Below are 25,108 nucleotides of genomic sequence, written 5' to 3' on the forward strand. Positions count from 1 at the left end.
AGACAAAGCACTAAAGTAATTTCGAACACTCATGTCCCCTTATTTAGTAAATTGAATTTTTTCTTGACAAAAAAATTGTCTAGCTAAATATTTTTTGGTATACATACCCTTAAGAAAGAACCAAGCTTCATTGACTCTTCTAAACTTAGCCATGCTACAAAATTTTATGTCATCATTGTTCATGAACCATGCCAAAATTTTGGTGTGGTTACTTTCTCAATCTTCTATCTTAGTTTGATACCCATTGATTGCTTTAATGCGATCTTGACCATCAAGGGCCTTCTCGACGCCACATTCATTTTTTATGAGCTTTAATGTTGGTTCAGGAGTAGTCCCTATCACGAAGCCCCATACCTTTTTTCCACGAAGGTGATTCTCCATAGTTGATGCCCACATCAAATAATTTGACCCGTTGAGCTTGAAGAAAAGTTCAACTCTTGTGTCGTGCTCCATGATGGCAAAAAGAGGTAGAGATGAGAAAGAACTTAGAAAAATACTTTCAAGATCACAAATAACCCAATTGGCTCTGATAGCATGTAATGAACAATGCAGAAATACAAATAACAAGATAACTCTTTAAAAGAGTTTAACAAAGAGCCAAGAATTACAATCACATAATGTGCACAATACACAAACCCAATAAGAGGGAATGCCAAAAAGGCAAATGAAATATTATTGAGAGGTAAAAAAATGAGAACAAGTACACATACAAGAGGGGTCTCGCCCCTCAATTTATAGAGGAAAAAGCAACTAAGAGAGGGCCATTAGGGCTCCCAATATAGTCGTTGGGGATCCCCAACGGTCATATTAATGACCGTTGGGGCCCCCAACGGTCCCAATTATATAAAAAAAAAAAGAAAAAAAGAAAAGAAAAAGAATACAGAAAATGAAAAAGAAAAACAACTTAAGAAAAAATAAATGGTGCAGTGAAATTACCAAAATACCCCTATCAGGTATTTTGATATAAATACATAAAGAAGAATATATATATTTTAACAAGTCCCCCTTTGTTCTTGTATTGTATTCGCACAAGTCCTCTTCAATAATATTCATTCTTTACTTATTTGCTTTGCCCTTTGAGGCTTTTTATATTGTCCCTTTGTGGACTTGGTTGTGTGCTTATCGTGCATTTGTATTTGTCCATTCTTGGACTTGGTTGATGTGTTTGCATCTTAAGCTTGTAGTTCCGCATACTTTATTACGGTTAACACTTGTTTGCAATCCTTCATTCTCATTTTGGCGAGTAGATCAACTGTGTATTTATGTTGAGTAAGCATAAGACTGTCATGCTTCCTGAGTACTTTTACACCAATAAAATATCTCAACACACCGAGAGCTTTCATTTAAAATTTTTTGATCAACAACTCTTTCACTTCGGCTATATGCTCATCAAGGCTACTAGTGATAATTATATTGTCCACATAGATCAGGACTAGGGTGATAAGAGAGTCTTCTTTATAAATAAACAATGAATGATCCAATAGAGAGCGATAAAAACCATACCTCTGAATCTCCAAAGAAAAACTTTCAAACCAAGAACGTGAAGCTTGCTTTAGACCATAGATTGCTCTCTTTAATCTGCACACGTGTTCTCAGATTATTCTCATTATTACCGGGTGGTTGCTCCATGTACACCTCCTCCTTCAGATCTTCATGTAAAAATGTATTCTATACATCCAACTTAATTTTCATCCATAATCCACAACCAAAGACAAAATAATATGTTTTGTCTTCATCTTCACCAATGGACTGAATGTCTTTTCATAATCATGTTCATATTCCTGTGTAAACCCCCTTCGCAACTTGCCTTGGTTTATATTTTATTTTATAAACTCATTTTGATCCAACCACGTTCTTATCAGGTGTCCTTTTTACAACTCAGATTTGACACTTATGTAAGGCTTCCATCTCCTAATTTGCCTCAACCCATCTGTTGAATTTCACTGCTTGATGGAATGTTTTGAGCTCTTCCTGCTTCTCAATTTGAGTCAAGAATGTTTAAAAATCCAAGCTTAAATTTTCATACCTCACCCACCTCTCAATAGGGTGCCACACCCTAGCTGATCTTCTCAAGGAAGTTTGCTGATTGTCTTGACCCACTTCTGTATGCCCATGATCTACATTTTCTTTGCTTCTTGAGTAAACACAACTTTCTTTGAACCTGCCAGCGTTGAATGCAACATCGTTTGTGCCATCTTGCTCCCCAAAACCATCATGTGACACCTCCTGAATTACCTCTTCTTGAACGGGCTGCAATAATAAAGATTCTCCTTCTTTATCTGCATTGTTATATGTGCATGAAAACAGGTTTGCACTCAACCAGGGCTGATATACTTCAATTGTTCTATTGTCCTGCACTAAAAGACTGCATATATCATATGAAAATCTAACCTCATCAAAGACAATGTTCCTTGAGATCTTGATCCTTCCTGTTTTAAGATCATTACTGAAACCTTTATAGTTATCAGCATAATCAACAAATTTGCAAACACATGCCTTGTTCTGAAATTTATTTTTCTGTGAACTATCCGCATGCACATAACATATGTAGCCAAAAGACCACAAATCATCATAATTTGGGAGATATCCAAACAAAACAAAGAAGGGGGACTTATTTTGGAGAACTTTGATAGGCAATTTGTTTATAACATGAACCATTGTATAAAATGCCTCTATGCAAAGTTTGATGAGAACATTACTAGTATGTATCATGGACAAAGCACTCTCAACAATATGGTGATGTTTTCTTTCAGCATCATTTTGTTAAAGTATATGAACTCTACGATTGATCCCATTACTTTGAAGAAAATCAATAAACTCCTTCGATGAGTATTCACCACCCCCATCACACTGGAAATTAATGATACTACAAGAGAATTGATTTTGAACATAAGCATGAAATTTTCGAAACAAATCAAACACCTCTGATTTGTGCTTCATAAAGAAGATCCAAGTATAATGAAAATGATAAACAAAAATAACATAATATCGACTACCAGAATACGAACTACTTGGAGCAGGACTCCATACATCATAATGAATAATCTCAAAAGGTTTCAAAGCTCTTTTATTATATGAATTGAAAGGAAGAACACGACTCTTGCATACTTGACAACTTAGACAAATATGATTATCAATTTATTGACTCAAACTATACTTAGGTAACAAATCACTAGAGATCAATCTCTAAACAAAGACACAACTACAATGACCTAGACGACTATGTCAAACATTTGGCTTATTTGACTTAGACAAATTGAAAACACATGTAGAAGAATGCGAGATGTTCTTTGAATTTGATTTCGACCGAGCACGAGCAACTAGGGGATCTTCCTTGAAGATATAACTTTCTCCTTCAGCGAACATCTTCTTCGTTCAAATGTCCTTGATATACACAAAAGAGAGAGTGAATTCAATGTAAGAATTGATATCGTCAACAAGTTTAGACACAAACACTATATTCTTTTTCATATTAGGAGCACAGAAAATATTAGACAACTGAATGAAATTTCACTTAGACAAAGAAATAGACACACTTCCAGAGTGAGTTATGGGGTGATGTGTACCATTTGTAATGAAGTATGCAAAATTACAAAACAAAGTGCATAAGCACATACAAGTCCAAGAAAGGACAATACAAAGGCACTAAGGCACAATACAACCACAAAAGTCCATACAAATACTTCAAAAGAGTCTAGAATATAAACACAAATATAAAAAATATAATCTTTGTTGAATAGGAATGCTTAAGCAAAACATGAATTACAAGAGAGGGGCTCAACCCCTATTTATACAACAAGGGAGGCATGGGGCTCTATTGGGGAGCTCCCAATAAAGTTGTTGGGTGGCTCCCAACGGTCACAAAATGTGACTGTTGTGTAGCTCCCAACGACTCTGTGGTCTTTTGACCATAGAACCCAAGCCTTTTATGATAAAAGCCTTAAACTAAAATGAATAAAATAAAATAAGAAAAGAAAAAACTGTTCCCCAATGACTCTATGGTCTTTTGACCATAGAACCCATGCCTTTTATGATAAAAGCCTTAAACTAAAAGAAAAAAAGAAAAAAACTGTGTGAAAAGATCAAAATGCCCTTGAAGGAAATACAAATTACAAGTCTAGAAATACATATATATATATATATAACCTATTTTAACACCATCTTCAGTAATAATATTGCTTCTACTAAAATAAAGAATCACTTTAGAGAACCTACCCACATCACCAGTGACATGACTTGCTGCACCTGAATCGATGTACAACAACAACTACGCCTTCATCCCAAAACAATTGGGGTCGGCGATATGAACCAACAAAGAAAATCATTCTGGGTCTTCCACATGAATCCTTCTCCTCCAATCATTTCTATCCAATGCTATGTCCTCGGTGAGGTTCAAAGCATTCATATCCTTTCCTATCATCTCAATCCAAGTCTTCCTAGGCCTACCCCGACCTCTTTTAACTAATATATTTTTCCATTTCTCCATCCTTCTAACTGGAGCATCATTAGACCTTCGTCGAATATGTCCAAACCACCGTAAACGATTCTCTCTCATCTTATTTTCAATGGGTGCAACGCCTACCTTCTTACGTATCTCCTCGTTCCGAATCTTATCTTTTATTGTATTTCCACACATCCATCTAAGCATACGCATCTCAACTACACTCATTTTTTGAATATGATATCTCTTGGCAGCCCAACATTCCGTACCATATAGTAAAGTGGGCCTAATAGTCGTCCTATAAAACTTTCCCTTCAACTGCAATGGCATTCTACGATCGCACAACACTCCAGTTGCACTTTTCCATTTCATCCAACCAACCTTTATCCTATGATTTACATCTCCATCAATTTCTCCATACTTCTGAATGATAGATCCCAAATATTTGAAACAATCATCCACCGGTATTTCTTGCTCACCAAGCTTCACTACACTCTCATCACTACTTTGTTGCATATGCATCTCAGCTACACTCATTTTTTGAATATGATGTCTCTTGGCAGCCCAACATTCTGTACCATATAGTAAAGTGGGCCTAATAGTCGTCCTATAAAACTTTCCCTTCAACTGCAATGGCATTCTACGATCGCACAACACTCCAGTTGCACTTTTCCATTTCATCTACCCAACCTTTATCCTATGATTTACATCTCCATCAATTTCTCTATACTTCTGATTGATAGATCCCAAATATTTGAAACAATCATCCACCGATATTTCTTGCTCACCAAGCTTCACTACACTCCCATCACTACTTTGTTGCTTACTAAACCGACATTCCATATATTATGTCTTACTCTTACTCAACTTAAAACCTCTTGCTTCCAATGTCTGTCTCCATAATTCTAACTTAGCATTAACCCCAGCTCTAGACTCATCAATCAAAACAATATCATCAGCAAACAACATACACCATGACACATTTTCTTGAATTGATCTCGTAAGCTCATCCATCACTATAGCAAATAGGAAAGGGCTTAAAGCAGATCCTTGATGTAACCCAACCGTTATAGGAAAATTGGTTGTCACCCCTCCACAAGTGCGGACATTGGTTACTGCTCCTTCATACATATCCTTAATTATACTAATGTACTTGAGAGAAACACCTTTCTTCATCATTGTCCACTAGAGAACGTCCCTAGGTACTCTATTGTATGTCTTCTCCAAATCAATAAAAACCATATGCAAATCTTTGTTCCTCTCTCTATTTCTCTCAATAAGTTGTCTAAGAAGATGTATAGCTTCCATAGTTGATCTTCCGGGCATAAAACCAAATTGATTCTCCGATATCATGACAACCTTCCTCAACCTAGACTCAATCACCCTCTCTCAAAGTTTCATAGTATGACTTATGAGTTTTATACCACGATAGTTTGTGCAATCTTGTATATCACCCTTATTCTTATATACAGGCACCAACGTACTCTTCCTCCACTCATTAGGAATCGATGTACCATATTGTTAAATTATGTAAATCCAATTTGTAATTTTGTATATATATTTTTTATATATAAGGTAATACATATACATATATTATATATATGTATATGTATCTACCTATTATATATATAAAATATATATATTCCTATCTTTAGTCTTAGGGGTAGTTTAGACATTTTAGACATTCTTTTTCGTGAATATGTTTGTACTTTTATTTTCATTTTCTTAATTTCTTTTTTCTTTTTAATAAAGTGTTGTACTTGCCTTGGGAGGGGCCCAACCCACTAGTCGTTGGACCGCTCCAACGACTAGTGGGTTGGGCCCCTTCCAAGGCCTCCCAAATGCCCTTTAAATATGGGCACTATTTCTTGTATTCTCTCAAGGGTTTTGGGACTATTGCCCAACCTTTTGTTGTTTATGAATCTTATGAGTGCATTTGCATATTTGTGAGTTCGTGTTTTGTGCTTTTTGTGCATTCTTGTTGTGCATATGTGCACATATTTATTTTCAAGAATATTGTTCTATTGGTTGTAGTATCTTGTTAGAGATACTTTCAATGGTATCAGTGCCTCGTTGAAGAAGAAGAATTGCAAGTCTCCTCCGTTTGAGTGCCTCAAAAAATGTGCCTTCGAATTTTTTAAGTTTGAAGTGGATCACCTTCTTCGGGCAATATTTTAGAAGTCTCTTTTATCAAGAAAGACGCGAAAAATATTTGAGATACGTATTATTGCTTGTCTTCTTTCCTCTCTAATGGGCGAAAAAGACTCTCACTTCTCTCTTGGATTTAAACTTAATGGCTCAAACTATCATGTTTGAGCCGGTAATATGGAAGCCCATATTAAAGGAAAGGGGCTTTAGGGTTACGTTCATGGCTCAATACCGGAACCGGAACCCAAAATCACCATCATTGAAAAAGGGGATATTAAGATCCTTGAAGGGGAAGAAAGACAAAGGGCTCTTGAAGAATATTCTAAAAAGCATGATGAATGGGAAATGAAGAACTTCAAGATCTTATCTTGGATTTTTTCATCCGTTGAGACAAAGATAAACGCCAATATCATCAAGTTTAAAAAAGCTTCTGAAGCTTGGTTGTATCTTTGAGAAAATGTACACTTTAAGAGACTTATCACGCAAGTACTATCTCCAAAAGAGGGCTTTGACCCTCCAACAAAATGAGATGACCATTCGGGAGTACTTTGCCGAATTATCCTTTATTTGGGACGAGCTTGCCATCCTTGAACCAAAATAGAGTGGAGAAGCTATCGAATTAAGGCACAAATAACTTGAGGAAGACCGGTTCTTCAACTTTCTAAATGGTCTTAGACCCGAATTTGAACAAGTTCGGTCTTCTCTTCTCTCCGCCTTCACATCTCCCTCACTTAAAGATATAATCACTAAGTGGTGAAGAAACCCGTATGGGGATTAGCAAGAATAATCCTAGCATTCTTGTTACCTCTTCTACTCAAGAAGATTGTGAAGTGGTTAATGCCGTGTCTAAGACCGGAGAATAATGTGAAGACCTATAGACCTCCTCATTTCAAGAATCAAGGTTAAAGAGGAAATGATCGGTATGGCAAAAGTGACTATAGCAAATTGAATTGCCATTTTTGTAAAGAACCAGGGCATATCAAACCCATGTGTCCTAAATGGAAGAAATTAATTGCAACGGCTATGGCATCCCAATTGGAGGAACGACCTTTATCATCAAGTGGGTCTCTTTCTCTTCAACAAATCGTAGAAGCATTACAACCTCTTCTCAAGGGAGGCATTTCCGGAGCCGCTATGTCATCTTCCTCCCCCGGTAAGACATCTTTGCTTTTAGATTTCGGGGCATCTTTTCACATGACCCCAAGTACTTGCTTTCTTTCGAATTTTTCTAAAAATTCTCTTCCATCCTTTGTCTCAACCGCGGATGGAACACCTCTTGAAATCAAAGGAATAGGCGATTTTGAAAAACAAGATTTCTTTGTTCCAAAAATTCGTCTTATCCCAAAACTAAATTTAAATCTTCTTTCCGTCTCCCAATTCTCGAACCATGATTGCGATATAAAATTCTCTTCTAATAAATGTTGGATACAGGATTGTCAGTCTGGGTGATTGATTTGGGAAGGCTCTAGGAGAGGAGACCTCTACTACGTTGATTTTCTTCAAGTTCCCAAGAGTCAATTTTGTAATGTTGTTCAAAACAAAGATATTCATGTATGGCATAAGAGATTGGGTCATCACAATATTGTTAAAATCTCCTATTTGCCTTTTATTAAACATCTTTGTAAAAGTGATTCTTTGTGTAATGAATGTATTCTTGGGAAGATGAAGTGTTTGCCTTTTCCTCAAAGATCCATGTTTACGACAAAACCCTTTGAACTTGTCCATTCCGATGTATGGGGTCCGGCTCCTATGATATCTAAGGGAGGATTTTCATACTGTGTGATTTTTGTGGATGACTACACTAGGTTTTGTTGGATTTATTTCCTTAAACATAAACATGAAGTTTTTTCAAGTTTTAAAAATTTTCATACGATGATTTTGAATCAATTCAATGGAAGCCTAAAAATCCTTAGGTCGGACTCTGGAGGAGAATACCTCTCAAATGAATTCAAAAGTTATCTTGAAAGTTTTGGTATTCTTCACCAAAAATCTTGTCCGAAAACCCCTCAACAAAATGGGTTAGCCGAACGAAAGTATAGACATATCATTGAAACAACTAGAACGTTGCTCATTTCACAAAGCATTCCAAAGAATCTCTGGGCTGAGGCAATCCTTGCCTCTGTCTATCTCATAAACAGACTTCCATCAAAAAATTTAAGCAAAATTTTCCCCTTTGAAAAATTATACAAAAAGGAACCTGATTATATCTGGTTAAGGGTCTTTTGGGTGTAAATGTTTTGTTCTTACTGATAAAAATGACAAACTTTCCACAAAGGCCATTCATTATGCTTTTCTTGGTTATTCTGAAACCCAAAAGGGTTTTCGTTGTTATGATGTGAAAAGTGATAAACTGAACGTTTCCAGAAATGTGAGTTTTTTGGAAAATCTTAGTGGCTTCGAAAATTGTGAATCTCATGATGAGAATATAGATTATTCTTTTCTATTTGATCTACTAAATAAAAACGATGATACTAGTGCTGATGAGTCAGATCAAAATGACTTGAGTGATGTTGAAACTGAGGAAAACATTCCCTTGCTCTCTTCATCTCATCAACCTATTGATGAAAGATTATCAAGAGATCCTATCACCTATAGTCATAGAGACCCAAACATCTTTAGAAATGCTCTTGAAAGATATGATAATGCTAGTCCAGGAGCTCCTCAGAGTGAAGTGATCCCCCGTAGAACCGAAAGAAGTAGAAAAGCTCTTTCTAGGTTCATTTCCTATGACTCTTTTTCACCTAAATATAGAGTCTGTCTTAGTGTCATTTATTCTTATATAGAGAACCTAGAAATTTTGAAGAAGCACGAAAGTGCCCTGTATGGATTACTGCAATGGATAATGAACTTGAAGCTCTAAGAAAAGCCAAAACTTGAGAGTTTCAAAATCTTCCTAAAGGTAAGAAAACAATAGGGTGTAGATGGGTTTTTAAAGTAAAGACTAAAAGTGATGGATCTCTTGAGAGATATAAAGTTCGTTTAGTTGTAAAAGGATATAGTCAAGAGTATGGTATTGACTATGAAGAAACTTTTGCTCCTGTAGCTCGTATGGTCACTGTCCGATGTCTTGTAAAATGGTATTAACAAGTTGAACATCTATCAAATGGATGTTAAAAATGCCTTTTTAAATGGCGATTTAAATGAAGAAGTTTATATGGATGCTCCACTTGGAATGAAGTTTCCCAAGGGAAAAGTGTTTCGTCTTCAAAAAACACTTTATAGTCTTAAAACAAGCCCCCCAAGGCTTGGTATGATAGGTTTAATTCTGTAATGATTGAAAATGGTTTTTCTTCTTGTTTTACTGACACCGCTCTATTTGTTAGAAAATCCAATACAGGAATTGTGATCTTATTATTATATGTGGATGACATACTCATCACTGGAAGTGATTCTAACGGGGTTAAGAGTACAACAACAACAACAACAACTATGCCTTCATCCCAAATCAATTGGGGTCGGCGATATGAACCAAAAAAGAAAATCATTCTGGGTCTTCCACATGAATCCTTCTCCTTCAATCATTTCTATCCAATGCCATGTCCTCGGTGAGGTTCAAAGCCTTCATATCCTTTCCTATCATCTCCGTCCAAGTCTTCCTAGGCCTACCCCGCCCTCTTTTAACTAATATATTTTCCCATTTCTCCATCCTTCTAACTGGAGCATCATTAGGCCTTCGCCGAATATGTCCAAACCACCGTAAACGATTCTCTCTCATCTTATTTTCAATGGGTGCAACGCCTACCTTCTTACGTATCTCCTCATTCTGAATCTTATCTTTTATTGTATTTCCACACATCCATCTAAGCATACGCATCTCAGCTACACTTATTTTTTGAATATGATGTCTCTTGGCAGCCCAACATTCCGTACCATATAGTAAAGCGGGCCTAATAGTCGTCCTATAAATCTTTCCCTTCAACCGCAATGGCATTCTACGATCGCACAACACTCCAGTTGCACTTTTCATTTCATCCACCCAACCTTTATCCTATGATTTACATCTCCATCAATTTCTCCATACTTTTGAATGATAGATCCCAAATATTTGAAACAATCATCCACCGGTATTTCTTGCTCACCAAGCTTCACTACACTCCCATCACTACTACGTTGCTTACTAAACCGACATTCCATATATTCTATATTACTCTTACTCAACTTAAAACCTCTTGCTTCCAATGTCTGTCTCTATAATTTTAACTTATCATTAACCCCAGCTCTAGACTCATCAATTAAAACATCACAAGCAAACAACATACACCACAACACATTTTCTTGAATTGTTCTCGTAAGCTCATCCATCACTATAGCAAATAGAAAAGGGCTTAAAGCCGATCCTAGATGTAACCCAACCGTTATAGGAAAATTGGTTGTCACCCCTCCACAAGTGCGGACATTGGTTACTACTCCTTCATACATATCCTTAATTATACTAATGTACTTGAGAGAAACACCTTTCTTCATCATTGTCCACCAGAGAACGTCCCTAGGTACTCTATCGTATGCATTCTCTAAATCAATAAAAACCATATGCAAATCTTTGTTTCTCTCTCTATTCCTCTCAATAAGTTGTCTAAGAAGATGTATAACTTCCATAGCTGATCTTCCAGGAATAAAACCAAACTGATTCTCCGATATCATGACAACCTTCCTCAACCTAGACTCAATCACCTTCTCCCAAAGTTTCATAGTATGACTCATGAGTTTTATACCACGATAGTTTGTGCAATCTTGTATATCACCCTTATTCTTATATAGAGTCACCAAAGTACTCTTCCTCCACTCATTAGGCATCTTATTTGTCCGCCAAATCTTGTTAAAAAAATTTGTCAACCATTCTAAACCTTTCTCTCCCAAGCATTTCCAAGCCTCGATAGGTATACCATCTGGGCCAACTGCCCTTCTTGATTTCATTTTCTTCAAACCCTCTGCAATTTCTTTCTTTTGAATCTTGCTCATGAAGTCACGATTCATCTCACGAAAAGAAATGGAAAAGTCTCCAAGATCCTGAGCATGACTTTCATTAAATAGCATATCAAAATAATCTTTCCATCTCTCCTTAATCTCCTCATCTTTGACTAAAACCCTTTGCGTTTCATCTTTAATACATCTAACCATACCCAGATCCCTCGATTTCCTATCTCTCATTTTTGCAATCCTATAAATATCCTTCTCACCCTCTTTAGTATCCAACTTGTCATAAACCTCCTTTATACCTTATCCCTCGCGTTCCGAACTACTTTTTTAGCTTCCTTCTTTGCTATCATATACTTCTCCAAATTCTCATTATCACGACTTTTACTTAGATTTCTATAACTCTCTTTTAACCTTAATAGCTAATTTAACATCCTCGTTCCACCACGATGTATCCTTACCTAGCGGTGCACCGCCTTTAGACTCACCCAATACCTCCTTAGCCACCTTTCTCATGCTACCCGCTATCTTATTCCACATAGATTTTGAATCCTCCTCGAGACACCAATCAACTTCCTTAACTACCCGCTCTACAAACATTCCTTGTTTAGCTCCTTTCAGTGCCCACCACTTAATTCTAGGATCTATCTTATGTCTATCCCTTTTGTGGCATTGTCTAATTCTAAGATCTAAAATTAAGATTCTATGTTGCGTAGCTATACTTTCTCCCGATATAACCTTAAAATCGATGCAACAACCCCTATCTCTCTTTCTAAGTAGGAAAAAATCTATCTGACTCGTATTAACCCCACTTTTAAATGTTACTAGGTGACACTCCCTTTCCTAAACCAAGTGTTTGCTAAGATCATATCATAGGACAAACCAAAATCTAAAATTCTTTCTCTACTTTCGTTTCTTTCTCATATACCATAGCCTCCATGGATACTCTCAAATCCATCCCTACTAATGCCTACATGTCCATTAAGGTCACCGCCGATGAAAAGCTTTTCACCATAAGATATCCCTTGTACTACTCCATCTAAATCTTCCCAAAATAGACGTTTAATGGAATCATCTAAACCTACTTGAGGTGCATAAACACTAATAATATTAATAATATTCGTACCTAATACTAATTTAATAAGTAAAATCCTATCACCCTTCCTACGGACCTCAACTACATTATCTATAAACTCACGACTCATAACAATCCCTACTCCATTCCTATTCCTATTTATTCCTGTATACCAAATCTTATATCCCCAAGGTTCTATCACTTTTGCTTTCTCACCTACCCATTTGGTCTCTTGTAGACATAAAATATCAATTTTTCTCCTACACATAACATCTACTAACTCTACCAACTTACCAGTTAAAGACCCTATGTTTCAAGTGGCTAACCTAATTTTTTGGTCTTGGACTAACTTCTTTACCCCCACCCGTCCAACAAAGTGAGGGAACCCTTGCCTATTTGACACCACACCCGGGCGCCGGTGTGACGCGTCGCTTCCAGGCGACGAGCTAGCAACCCTTGCCCATTTATCACTGCCTCCGGGCCTATAGAGTACAGCGCGTCGCTCAGTAGGGAACGCCCCAACGAAATTCTCATATTGGTTCATATTCATAGGGTATGACTAAGTTTTTATGCTGGCTGTCACAGGCCTACCGCAACCCTCCTCCTTTATCCGGGCTTGGGACCGGTAGTGTATAACTAAACAGTTATACACAGGCGGAGTTTTTATATATATATATATATATATATATATATATATATATATATATATATATATATATAAGGGGGGTTCAGGGGTTTCCCCCGGCGCGGGTGCGGCACCTGTCTGGATGTGTACCTGTGAGACATGAAACTATTGAATCCGTGTGACAGGAGATTAATATAATAACGAGGAAAGAAAAGCAGGGTTTAAGAAAATATTTAGAGGAAACCCAAAACAAAGAATTGAAAATATGAGGGACGATTTTAGAGAAAGCAATTTCAAGATGGAAGATAAAGTAACGATTGGGAAGCTAAACTTGTAAGATAACAAGAACCAGCGATGAGAATGAGATAAAGAAGAGCATAAAGAAGATTAAAAAACAATAGAAGAAAAAGAAGAGAGATTAGAAGAAAGATTAGATTAGAGAATTCCTTGAAGAAGAGGCCGATACACTTGGATCTCGATGTTCATTCAAATCGATGATTTTCAATCCCTAGGTCTCCCTGCTTTGATACCATGTGAGATTTCAATTCAGCAAGAGAGAGTGGAATAGGGGTTGTAACATAGCATGTTTCCTAATGTGGGTGTGTCCCTTATTTCATTCACTTACATATTAAATACAAATCAATTTTAATTTTACATGACATATATATTAAAATATATGTATATCATATATATATTTCTATCATCTTTTGTAATGCCTAGTAGGGGCAATTTAGTCTTTTTTTATTATGTAAATAGATATGTCCACTAGGGATATTGTTTGCCTTTTTTATTGTTTTCTTTCTTTTGTTATTTTTCATTTGTGAAGGGGCAAGAGTGTCCAACCCATAGAGTCGTTTAACCTTCCCTAACCGTCACAAATTGTGACCATTGGGGAGCTCCCAACGACGCTATGGGAGCCCCCCTTGGTCCCATAAAGTGTATAAAAGGGGCTTTTGCCCCCTCTTCTCTACAATGATTTTTCATAGCATTTCAATATATGATTTTTTATATTTCAAGCCCTCTCTCTCTCACACACACACATTGTGTGTGTTTGATGTCTAGCCCTTTGTGGCTTATTGTATTTTGCTTATTAGCGGCTTCTTTTTTATGTGCTTGTGTATTCGTTATAGTTATTTTGTGACATTGTTCTTTGCACTAGTGTTTCATTACATGGTATCAGAGCCCTTAGGTGATTAAGCACTCTTGGGATTCTCTTTTATTTTATTTTTTGTGTGTTTGTATTTTGCACACTTGTTATCATCTTTTCTTCTTCTCTTCCATAATGGCCGACAAGGATGCAAAGATTGATTTTTCATTCAAATTGAATGGGACTAACTATAGAACGTGGGTGGCCGCTATGGAAAACAACTTCAAAGGAAAGAAACTTTGGGGATTTGTATGTGGTACGATTCCAGAACTTCAACTAAAGCTCACCAAAAAGGAAGGAAATGAGGAAAAAAACTTGAATAAAGAAGAAAAAGCCAAGGCCATTGATGAATACCAATCCAAAGTTGAAGATTAGGAAAGTAATCATGCCAAAATATTGACATGGTTCATGAACAATGTGAAGCTCAAAATTTGCGCTAATCTAGCCAAATTCAAGAAGGCAAATAAAGAATGGTTATTCATAAAAGGTATGTACACTCAAAGAGATCTTACTAGACATTTCTTTTTGCAAGAAAAAGTGAGAGCAACCAAACAAGGAGATATGAATATTAAAGATTACTATATCACTTTATCTCCTCTATGGGATGAACTTGCTCTCCTTGAACCCCAATGGGAAGGAAGCCTTATTGCTATAAGGCAAGAACAAATGGAGAGAGAGATTCTTTCAATTTATTCATAGGCTTAGGCCTGAATTTGAATAACTACGATGATTCCTACTTCATAGGGCTTCAACTCTCCTTAGTGAAATTCTTGCCTATCTATGCCAAGAAGAAACACACTAGGCTCTAAAAAAGGATATTGATGAAGTACATGTGGTATTTGAACCGGGTAATAATGTGAGGACATATAAGCCTCACTTTTGAAAAGATAACTATAACAACAATGGTGGTGGAAGAAAATTTGTGTGTTATCATTGTAATGAATCGGGGCATCTTAGACCCGATTGTCCTAAGAGAAAAGTGGCTTCTATTGGAGAGAACTCAAGCAACTCAAATGAAAATAAAAAAAGAGATGGAGATATCAAGGACTCTAGTGCACAACTTACGGAAGCATTTCAACAATTTGTGATGAACAAGTCTTCCATACCTTCTACTTCTAGTATCATGCTTTCATCAACTCTCGGTATGTTTTCTTGAATTCTTAATTTGGGTGCTTCATTTCATATGACTCCAAATGCATCGCTTTTATCCAAACCAAGCACTAATTCTTTCAAATCTTTTGTTTCTACGACCGATGGTACATCTTTGGATATTAAGGGAATGGAAACTCTTAAAACCACTTCAAGCAATGACAAAAAATTCTTTGTTCTGAAAATTAAATTATTCCAAAACAACTTAAACATTTTTTTGGTTTCTCAAATATCTGATGGTTGTAGTGTCTCTTTTTCATCTTCAAATTGCTATGTGCATGATCTCTAATCCGGGAAGCGGATTGGGCAGGGCCATAGAAGAGGAGACCTATATTATATGGATTTTTTGTCATTATCATCTAAGTCTTTTTGCAATCATTTTCAAACAAAAGATGTTGCCACTTGGCACAAAAGTCATCCTAGTATCTCTAAGATGTATATTTTTTCCTCTTTTTGAGAAATTTTGTAATGAAAAGCAATTTATATGCAATGATTGTATCTTAGGAAAAATGCATTCTCTTCCTTTTCCATATAGCAACTTCATTTCGAAAAGACCCTTTGAGTTAGTGCATTCGGACGTATGGGGACCGGCACCCATCATGTCTAAAAGAAGACATTCATATTATGTTGTCTTTGTTGATGCTTTCACTAGATATACTTGGGTCTCCTTTCTCGAAAACAAATTCAATGTTTTTTCTACTTTCAAAGAATTTTTTATTCTTCTTCAAAATCAGTTTCAACATAATATAGTTATCTTTAGATCCGACTCCAGAGGGGAATACATGTCAAAAGAATTTTAAAATTATCTTAAACAAAATGGCATTATTCATCAAAGGTCTTGTCCCAAAACTGTACAACAAAATGTCCTTGCCGAAAGAAAACATCGGCATCCTATTGCAACTACAAGAACTCTTCTCATCTCTAAAAATGTTCCAAAAAAATTTTGGGCCGAAGTCACTCTTTCCACAACATATCTTACAAATAGGATGCCATCCTCGTCTTTAAAAAATGTCTCCCTTTGAAAAAATGTTTAAAATATCTTCGGATTTCCAAAGATTAAGAATCTTTGGTTGTAAATTTTTGTTCTTTTTCAAGGACCAGATAAACTCTCACCAAAGGCTCTTGAATGTGCTTTTATTGGTTATAGTGAAAATAAAAAAAGATATAGGTGTTATGATGTTAAAAAATAACAAACTTTATGTTTCAAGAAATATGACTTTTCTTGACGATCAAAATTGATTTGAACATCAAAACCCCAAGGAAGATATTGATTATTCCTTTTTATTTGACTTACTTCCTAAAGATGACTCTAAAAAATCTAATGATACAATTTGGGATAGTAAGATTGTTTGTGATAATGAGAATGCTTGTGATAACCATTCTCATCAAAGAGATGATTCTCCTAGTGGGAATCCTAACAATATTCATGTATATACTCGGCACGAAGGAAATGATCATCAAAATGCTTTTGACATATTCACAAAATCTCCCAAAAAATAATCAAGTTGATGAATCATTACCTCGATGACCCTTTAGGAGCATTAGACGTCATAAAAAATTGTATCATATGACTCATTTTCCTCAAATTATAGATCTTGTCTAATGATGATTCGTTCCTATCACAAGCCTTCCAACTTTAAAGAAGCTAGGCAATACCCCCATTGGATAGATGTTATGCACCTAGAATTAGAAGCACTCAACAAGGCCGACACTTGGAAAATTGTAATTATCCCTTTAGGTGAAAAGGTTATTGGTTGTAGGTGGGTTTATAAAGTAAAGACTAAAAGTGATGGGTTATTAGAAAGATATAAAGCTAGGTTAGTTGCTAAGGGATATACACAGGAATATTAAATTGATTATGAAGAAACATTTGCTCCAGTTGCAACGATGACGAGAGTTAGAACTCTAATAGCCTTAACATCAATCAAACAATGGCCTATCTACCAACTAGATGTCAAGAATGCTTTTTCAAATGAGGATCTTTGTGAAGAAATCTGTATGGATCCTCAATTGGGTCTTGAAATTAAAAACGGAAAAACACTTAAGCTTAATAAAGTTTTTTATGGTCTTAAGCAAGCTCCAAAAGCTTGGTATAACTGCTTCAGTAAAGTTGTTCTTAATCTATGTTACATGGGTGTGGGTGCGGGTGCGGGTGCGGGTGCCGGGGCGCAGCACTTTCAAAAACCTTGGGTGCGGGGGTGCGGCAATATATATATATATATATATATATATATATATATATATATATATATATATATATATATATATATACAACAACAACAACTACGCCTTCATCCCAAAACAATTGGGGTCGGCGATATGAACCAACAAAGAAAATCATTCTGGGTCTTCCACATGAATCCTTCTCCTCCATTCATTTCTATCAAATGCCATGTCCTCGGTGAGGTTCAAAGCATTCATATCCTTTCCTATCACCTCCATCCATGTCTTCCTAGGCCTACCCCGACCTCTTTTAACTAATATATTTTCCCATTTCTCCATCCTTCTAACTGGAGCATCATTAGGCCTTCGTCGAATATGTCCAAACCACCGTAAACGATTCTCTCTCATCTTATTTTCAATGGGTGCAACGCCTACCTTCTTACGTATCTCCTCATTCTGAATCTTATCTTTTATTGTATTTCCACACATCCATCTAAGCATACGCATCTCAGCTACACTTATTTTTTGAATATGATGTCTCTTGGCAGCCCAACATTCCGTACCATATAGTAAAGCGGGCCTAATAGTCGTCCTATAAATCTTTCCCTTCAACCGCAATGGCATTCTACGATCGCACAACACTCCAGTTGCACTCTTCCATTTCATCCACCCAACCTTTATCCTATGATTTACATCTCCATCAATTTCTCCATACTTTTGAATGATAGATCCCAAATATTTGAAACAATCATCCACCGGTATTTCTTGCTCACCAAGCTTCACTACACTCCCATCTCTATTTCGTTGCTTACTAAATCGACATGGAAATCGACATTCCATGTATTTTGTCTTACTCTTACTCAACTTAAAACCTCTTGCTTCCAATGTCTGTCTCCATAATTCTAACTTAGCATTAACCTCAGCTCTAGACTCATCAATCAAAACAATATCATCAGCAAACAACATACACCACGGCACATTTTCTTGAATTGATCTCGTAAGCTCATCCATCACTATAGCAAATAGAAAAGGGCTTAAAGCAGATCCTAGATGTAACCCAACCGTTATAGGAAAATTGGTTGTCACCCCTCCACAAGTGCGGACATTGGTTACTACTCCTTTATACATATCTTTAATTATACTAATGTACTTGAGAGAAACACCTTTCTTCATCATTGTCCACCAGAGAACGTCCCTAGGTACTCTATCGTATGCATTCTCTAAATCAATAAAAACCATATGCAAATCTTTGTTCCTCTCTCTATTCCTCTCAATAAGTTGTCTAAGAAGATGTATAACTTCCATAGCTGATCTTCCAGGAATAAAACCAAACTGATTCTCCGATATCATGACAACCTTCCTCAACCTAGACTCAATCACCTTCTCCCAAAGTTTCATAGTATGACTCATGAGTTTTATACCACGATAGTTTGTGCAATCTTGTATATCACCCTTATTCTTATATAGAGTCACCAAAGTACTCTTCCTCCACTCATTAGGCATCTTATTTGTCCGCCAAATCTTGTTAAAAAAATTTGTCAACCATTCTAAACCTTTCTCTCCCAAGCATTTCCAAGCCTCGATAGGTATACCATCTGGGCCAACTGCCCTTCTTGATTTCATTTTCTTCAAACCCTCTGCAATTTCTTTCTTTTGAATCTTGCTCATGAAGTCACGATTCATCTCACGAAAAGAAATGGAAAAGTCTCCAAGATCCTGAGCATGACTTTCATTAAATAGCATATCAAAATAATCTTTCCATCTCTCCTTAATCTCCTCATCTTTGACTAAAACCCTTTGCGTTTCATCTTTAATACATCTAACCATACCCAGATCCCTCGATTTCCTATCTCTCATTTTTGCAATCCTATAAATATCCTTCTCACCCTCTTTAGTATCCAACTTGTCATAAACCTCCTTTATACCTTATCCCTCGCGTTCCTAACTACTTTTTTAGCTTCCTTCTTTGCTATCATATACTTCTCCAAATTCTCATTATCACGACTTTTACTTAGATTTCTATAACTCTCTTTTAACCTTAATAGCTAATTTAACATCCTCGTTCCACCACGATGTATCCTTACCTAGCGGTGCACCGCCTTTAGACTCACCCAATACCTCCTTAGCCACCTTTCTCATGCTACCCGCTATCTTATTCCACATAGATTTTGAATCCTCCTCGAGACACCAATCAACTTCCTTAACTACCCGCTCTACAAACATTCCTTGTTTAGCTCCTTTCAGTGCCCACCACTTAATTCTAGGATCTATCTTATGTCTATCCCTTTTGTGGCATTGTCTAATTCTAAGATCTAAAATTAAGATTCTATGTTGCGTAGCTATACTTTCTCCCGATATAACCTTAAAATCGATGCAACAACCCCTATCTCTCTTTCTAAGTAGGAAAAAATCTATCTGACTCGTATTAACCCCACTTTTAAATGTTACTAGGTGACACTCCCTTTCCTAAACCAAGTGTTTGCTAAGATCATATCATAGGACAAACCAAAATCTAAAATTCTTTCTCTACTTTCGTTTCTTTCTCATATACCATAGCCTCCATGGATACTCTCAAATCCATCCCTACTAATGCCTACATGTCCATTAAGGTCACCGCCGATGAAAAGCTTTTCACCATAAGATATCCCTTGTACTACTCCATCTAAATCTTCCCAAAATAGACGTTTAATGGAATCATCTAAACCTACTTGAGGTGCATAAACACTAATAATATTAATAATATTCGTACCTAATACTAATTTAATAAGTAAAATCCTATCACCCTTCCTACGGACCTCAACTACATTATCTATAAACTCACGACTCATAACAATCCCTACTCCATTCCTATTCCTATTTATTCCTGTATACCAAATCTTATATCCCCAAGGTTCTATCACTTTTGCTTTCTCACCTACCCATTTGGTCTCTTGTAGACATAAAATATCAATTTTTCTCCTACACATAACATCTACTAACTCTACCAACTTACCAGTTAAAGACCCTATGTTTCAAGTGGCTAACCTAATTTTTTGGTCTTGGACTAACTTCTTTACCCCCACCCGTCCAACAAAGTGAGGGAACCCTTGCCTATTTGACACCACACCCGGGCGCCGGTGTGACGCGTCGCTTCCAGGCGACGAGCTAGCAACCCTTGCCCATTTATCACTGCCTCCGGGCCTATAGAGTACAGCGCGTCGCTCAGTAGGGAACGCCCCAACGAAATACTAAGTTTTTATGCTGGCTGTCACAGGCCTACCGCAACCCTCCTCCTTTATCCGGGCTTGGGACCGGTAGTGTATAACTAAACTGTTATACACAGGCGGAGTTTTATATATATATATATATATAAGGGGGGTTCGGGGGTTTCCCCCGGCGCGGGTGCGGCACCTGTCTGGCCGAATCCCTGTGACATAGTTCTTAATAGTGGATTTACTTGTTATACTGAAGGTGCTCTTTTTGTTAAGAATGCAAGAGACCACGTAACTATCTTACTTATGTATGTTAATGATATGATCATCACTGGGAATGATAAAAGGGGCATTGAGTTTATTAAAAATATTCTTAAAAACAATTTTGATATGTCTGACTTTGGATTTCTAAAATATTTTTTAAGGATTGAAGTTGCATATTCTCCTTGGAGATATGTTTTTTCTCAAATGAAATTTGCATAAGATATTATTGCTAAGTCCGGCTTGACTGACTGGAAGAAAGTGGAGACTACAAAAGTAATCAATGCTAAAATGAAAGCCAATGATGAACCTCGTTTAGAAGATTTCACTCCTTATCGTTAATTAATCAGATCTCTAACATATTTGTCTATTACCAGGACAGACATTATTCATGCTATATACAATGCAAGTTAGTTGCAGAATGCTCCTACTACTATTCACATGGCTTGGGGTGAAAACCCTAATGATCGTATATCTACCACAGGTTATTGTGTTTTTCTTGGAGAATTATTAATTTCTTGGAGATGTAAGAAACAACAGAAGTTTTCCTATCTTCTACAGAAGCCAAGTATAGGGCAATGACTACCATTACAACTGAACTGTTTTAGTTAAGATATTTGCTTAAAGATATGGGAGTTGTCATCTCTATTTCTTCGAAGCTATGCTGCGACATCAAAAGTACCATCTACATTGCTAGCAATCATACATTTTATGAACGAAAAAAGCACATTGAGATGGACTGTCATTATGTTCGAGATGAGTTTCTGTGGGTCACCATTGAACTTCCATACGTCACTTTCAAATACCAACTTGCAGATTTCTTTATCAAAGTTTTACCATCTCCTATATTTGTTTTTCTTCTAAGCAATTGGTGATTTCACCGTCAGTTTTAGGGGTTGTGTTAGAATATATATATTCTCTATCATCTTTTGTAATGTCCATTAGGGGCAATTTAGTCTTTTTCTTATTATGTAAGTAGACATGTCCACTGGGTTTTTTTTTGCCTTTTTTATTTTTTTCTTTCTTTTGTTATTTTTCATTTGTGAAGGGGCAAAAGGGTCCAACCCATAGAGTCATTGGGATCCTCCCCAACAGTCACAAATGTGACCACTGGGGAGCTCCCAACGACTCTATGGAAGCCCCTTTGGTCCCATAAAGTGTATAAAGGGACTTTTGCCCCCTCTTCTCTACAATGCTTTTTCATAGCATTTCAGTATATGATCTTTTATGTTTGAAGCTCTCTCCTCTCTCACATTGTGTGTGTTTGGTGCCTAGCCCTTATTGTATTTTGCCCATTAGTCGCTTTTTGTTTATGTGCTTGTGCATTCGTTATAGTCGCTTTGTGACATTGTTCTTTGCACTAGTGTTTCATTACAATATATACCCCTGATAATAAACAGCTCATATACACAACAAGTAGGGGCAATAAAGGAAACATGTACATGATAAAATACACAATAGACTCAAACATCAAAGGACCCGATATCCAGAACCCAAATCTGATCACGTGTCAATAATGTGACTTCTCATAATTATATGTAGTGAGTCTATTTTCTTAGACAAAAGACTCATGCAACTGCAGTTGTAGATGCTTCTATGAGCTCCTTCGAGCCCATTGTGAAGCTGGGTGCTCAACACCCAGAGGGAATTATCTCGTCATGCATTGCAATGAACCTTTTTGAACTTCTAATTAGTTCCATCGTTCATTACTCTCTATCCACCAAATGTCATATGATCTGTAGAATATCCTGTGTGGATCCTTTTTTCTGAATATATGAATGGTATTCTCAGCTTTGAGTGTGAAATCTTCAGTGGAAACATTACTGTATTTTTTTTTCTTTTTGCAGCCCCGGAGGAATCGAGTGTCTTTGTTCAGATGTGGAAGTGGATCACACTGATGTGAGGATTCTTATGCTTGCCTGGTAATATTCTCCTCGGGTTTTATTCCTGAGCTCTTGTTACTTGTTTGATTCGTTCAACTTCTATAGATTTTTTGCCAACCTGCTTTCTACAACTGATGAACTGATCATATCAGGAAGATGCAGGCTGCAAAACAAGGATATTTTACACTGGTGCGTAGCATTTATTTACTCTAGGTTGTGTTTGGACAATGGTTTTGGGCATAATTGATTTAATTTTCTGTGTAAGTTGTGAATTATAATACCTGCCTATTCCACTGAAATTATGCTGATGTCTTTAAATAACTTGAAATTCTACCAAGTTTGCATAATCCCTTCATTGCAGAGAATGAATTACATGATATCCTACTACTGCATAGCTTGTTACCTGCAAACTCATTACTGCACTGCTTCCTTGGTGTTCCACCTTTTCTGTTGCATTTGTTAATTATTTACAAGCTCTATGTGAAAAATCAGAGCAATTCATTATTCCTGTGTAGTTTAACATGGTTTTTGACATCTATCTACCTTTGACACAGGAAGAGTGGCGACGAGGTCTTAGAGCTTTAAAAGCTGATACTATTGGAAAATTGAAGAAGGCATTCCCAGAATTGGAGAAAGAAGTAACCTTAAATGCTTTTGGAACATGTACAGGTTCATGAGCTCTTCATACTTAAGTAGAAGGTGCTGATCTTGGTTTGTCTATCTTTCTTGTATGTTCGTTAAGGTGTCAAAGCCTGAGAATTTCAAAGACTTTTATGCTTTCGCATTTCGGTACTGCCTAACAGGTATGATAGTATATCTTCAGTCAATGACCTTTTGTCAAAATGGAGTATTTTCTACATCCTAACGCTTTCACATTTCACATTTGTGTTTTGGTGGTCTCTTCCTGACAGAGGAAAGGCAGAAGCACATAGATATCGAGAGTATTTGTATACTCCTCGATCTTGTTCTAGGTTCACGATACATGCCCCAGGTTGATTCCATTATCAAGTATTTAAGGGTATGTATTCTTAAAAAAATTTATGGCTCCACTCAGTTTCTGGTCTACTACATGGCCCTGGAGGTCCTTGGTGAAGGCCTCTGTGCTTCAGTTTTTATTTCTTTTTCATGTTTGCTTATGCAGATATTCTCTTTCTGACTGTTTGGAACTGAATCTATTCTAATTTTGCGTTTAGTACTGTTCTAGTTCTCATTTTTCACATATTCTTTCTGTGGGTGTTGCAGTACCAAACGGAATACAAGGTCATAAGCATGGATCAGTGGTGGTCCTTTCTTCGATTTTGTGATGAGGTGATTTTTTGATAACCAGTGAGCTACTAGTAATGCTAATTTTCATTTTCTTGAGCAATTGTGATTCTTGCCCTTATTTGGGACTCTACATGAATGTAGTATATTAGTAGTTTCTGTCTTGGATAGGTTACTCTTGACTTGTAACACCTCTCACTTGTGGCCTGCATTTGTTTCTCCTGCGACAGATAAATTTTCCCACCATTGATAATTACAATCCAGATTTTGGGTGGCCCCTGCTTCTGGACAATTATGTAGAATGGATGAAAGCAAAGTCATGCTAGGGACTTCGATCAGTCTAGCATTTTTTTTTCAAACGTGAATGATCAAACATTGAAGGTAGCAAGAGTTTTCTTGCAAAAATGGATTCGTGATCATCTATTGGTGCAGTAACCGAGTAACAGGAATTTACAGAGACCAGTGGAGATGCATCCCAAGCCTTCTCTTTTTTTTCACATATTTGACAAAAGACGAGGCTCTTTATTTGATATTCCATTTACTTGGTCATGTATACATGTTTTTTTAGTTTAGAAAAATAATAATAAAACTTGACAAATACGGAAGGAAATGCCTTACACCAGAGGTTTTTATTGACAAATTTGTTATACCCACAATCATAAACTCCTCACATTTCCCTCGCTTACATTACCATCGTAAGTAGGCTGAGGGGAGTAGGCGTCACTTGTGGACATCTGCATAGAGCAAAAGGTGGAAGAAGAAACTAGCATTTTCTTTTCTTTTTTGAAAGGCAAGCTGGGGCTAGGCAGACCCCTACCAGATTATCTCTTAAGCCCCATGTCACAGAG

At 36.7% G+C, this 25,108-nt stretch overlaps 1 protein-coding gene across 3 annotated transcripts in view; it reads left to right on the top strand.

Moving 5' to 3' along the window:
- The window catches only part of LOC149835234 (uncharacterized), a 65,394-nt gene extending 40,524 nt beyond the window's left edge, over positions 1-24,870 (top strand). For all 3 annotated transcript variants that reach the window (XM_090011765.1, XM_090011766.1, XM_090011764.1), the window contains 7 exons: positions 22,962-23,036; positions 23,150-23,186; positions 23,552-23,635; positions 23,740-23,800; positions 23,909-24,015; positions 24,240-24,305; positions 24,491-24,870. In XM_090011765.1, the coding sequence (XP_089867891.1) occupies positions 22,962-23,036; positions 23,150-23,186; positions 23,552-23,635; positions 23,740-23,800; positions 23,909-24,015; positions 24,240-24,305; positions 24,491-24,586 (526 nt within the window). In that variant the 3' untranslated portion in view covers positions 24,587-24,870. The remainder of the gene's footprint in view (positions 1-22,961; positions 23,037-23,149; positions 23,187-23,551; positions 23,636-23,739; positions 23,801-23,908; positions 24,016-24,239; positions 24,306-24,490) is intronic.
- The last annotated feature ends 238 nt before the right edge of the window (positions 24,871-25,108 follow it).

This window comes from Nuphar pumila, chromosome 6 (genome assembly GCF_984573655.1).
Source record: "Nuphar pumila chromosome 6, dmNupPumi1.hap1.1, whole genome shotgun sequence".
Classification (NCBI taxonomy): Eukaryota; Viridiplantae; Streptophyta; class Magnoliopsida; order Nymphaeales; family Nymphaeaceae; genus Nuphar; species Nuphar pumila.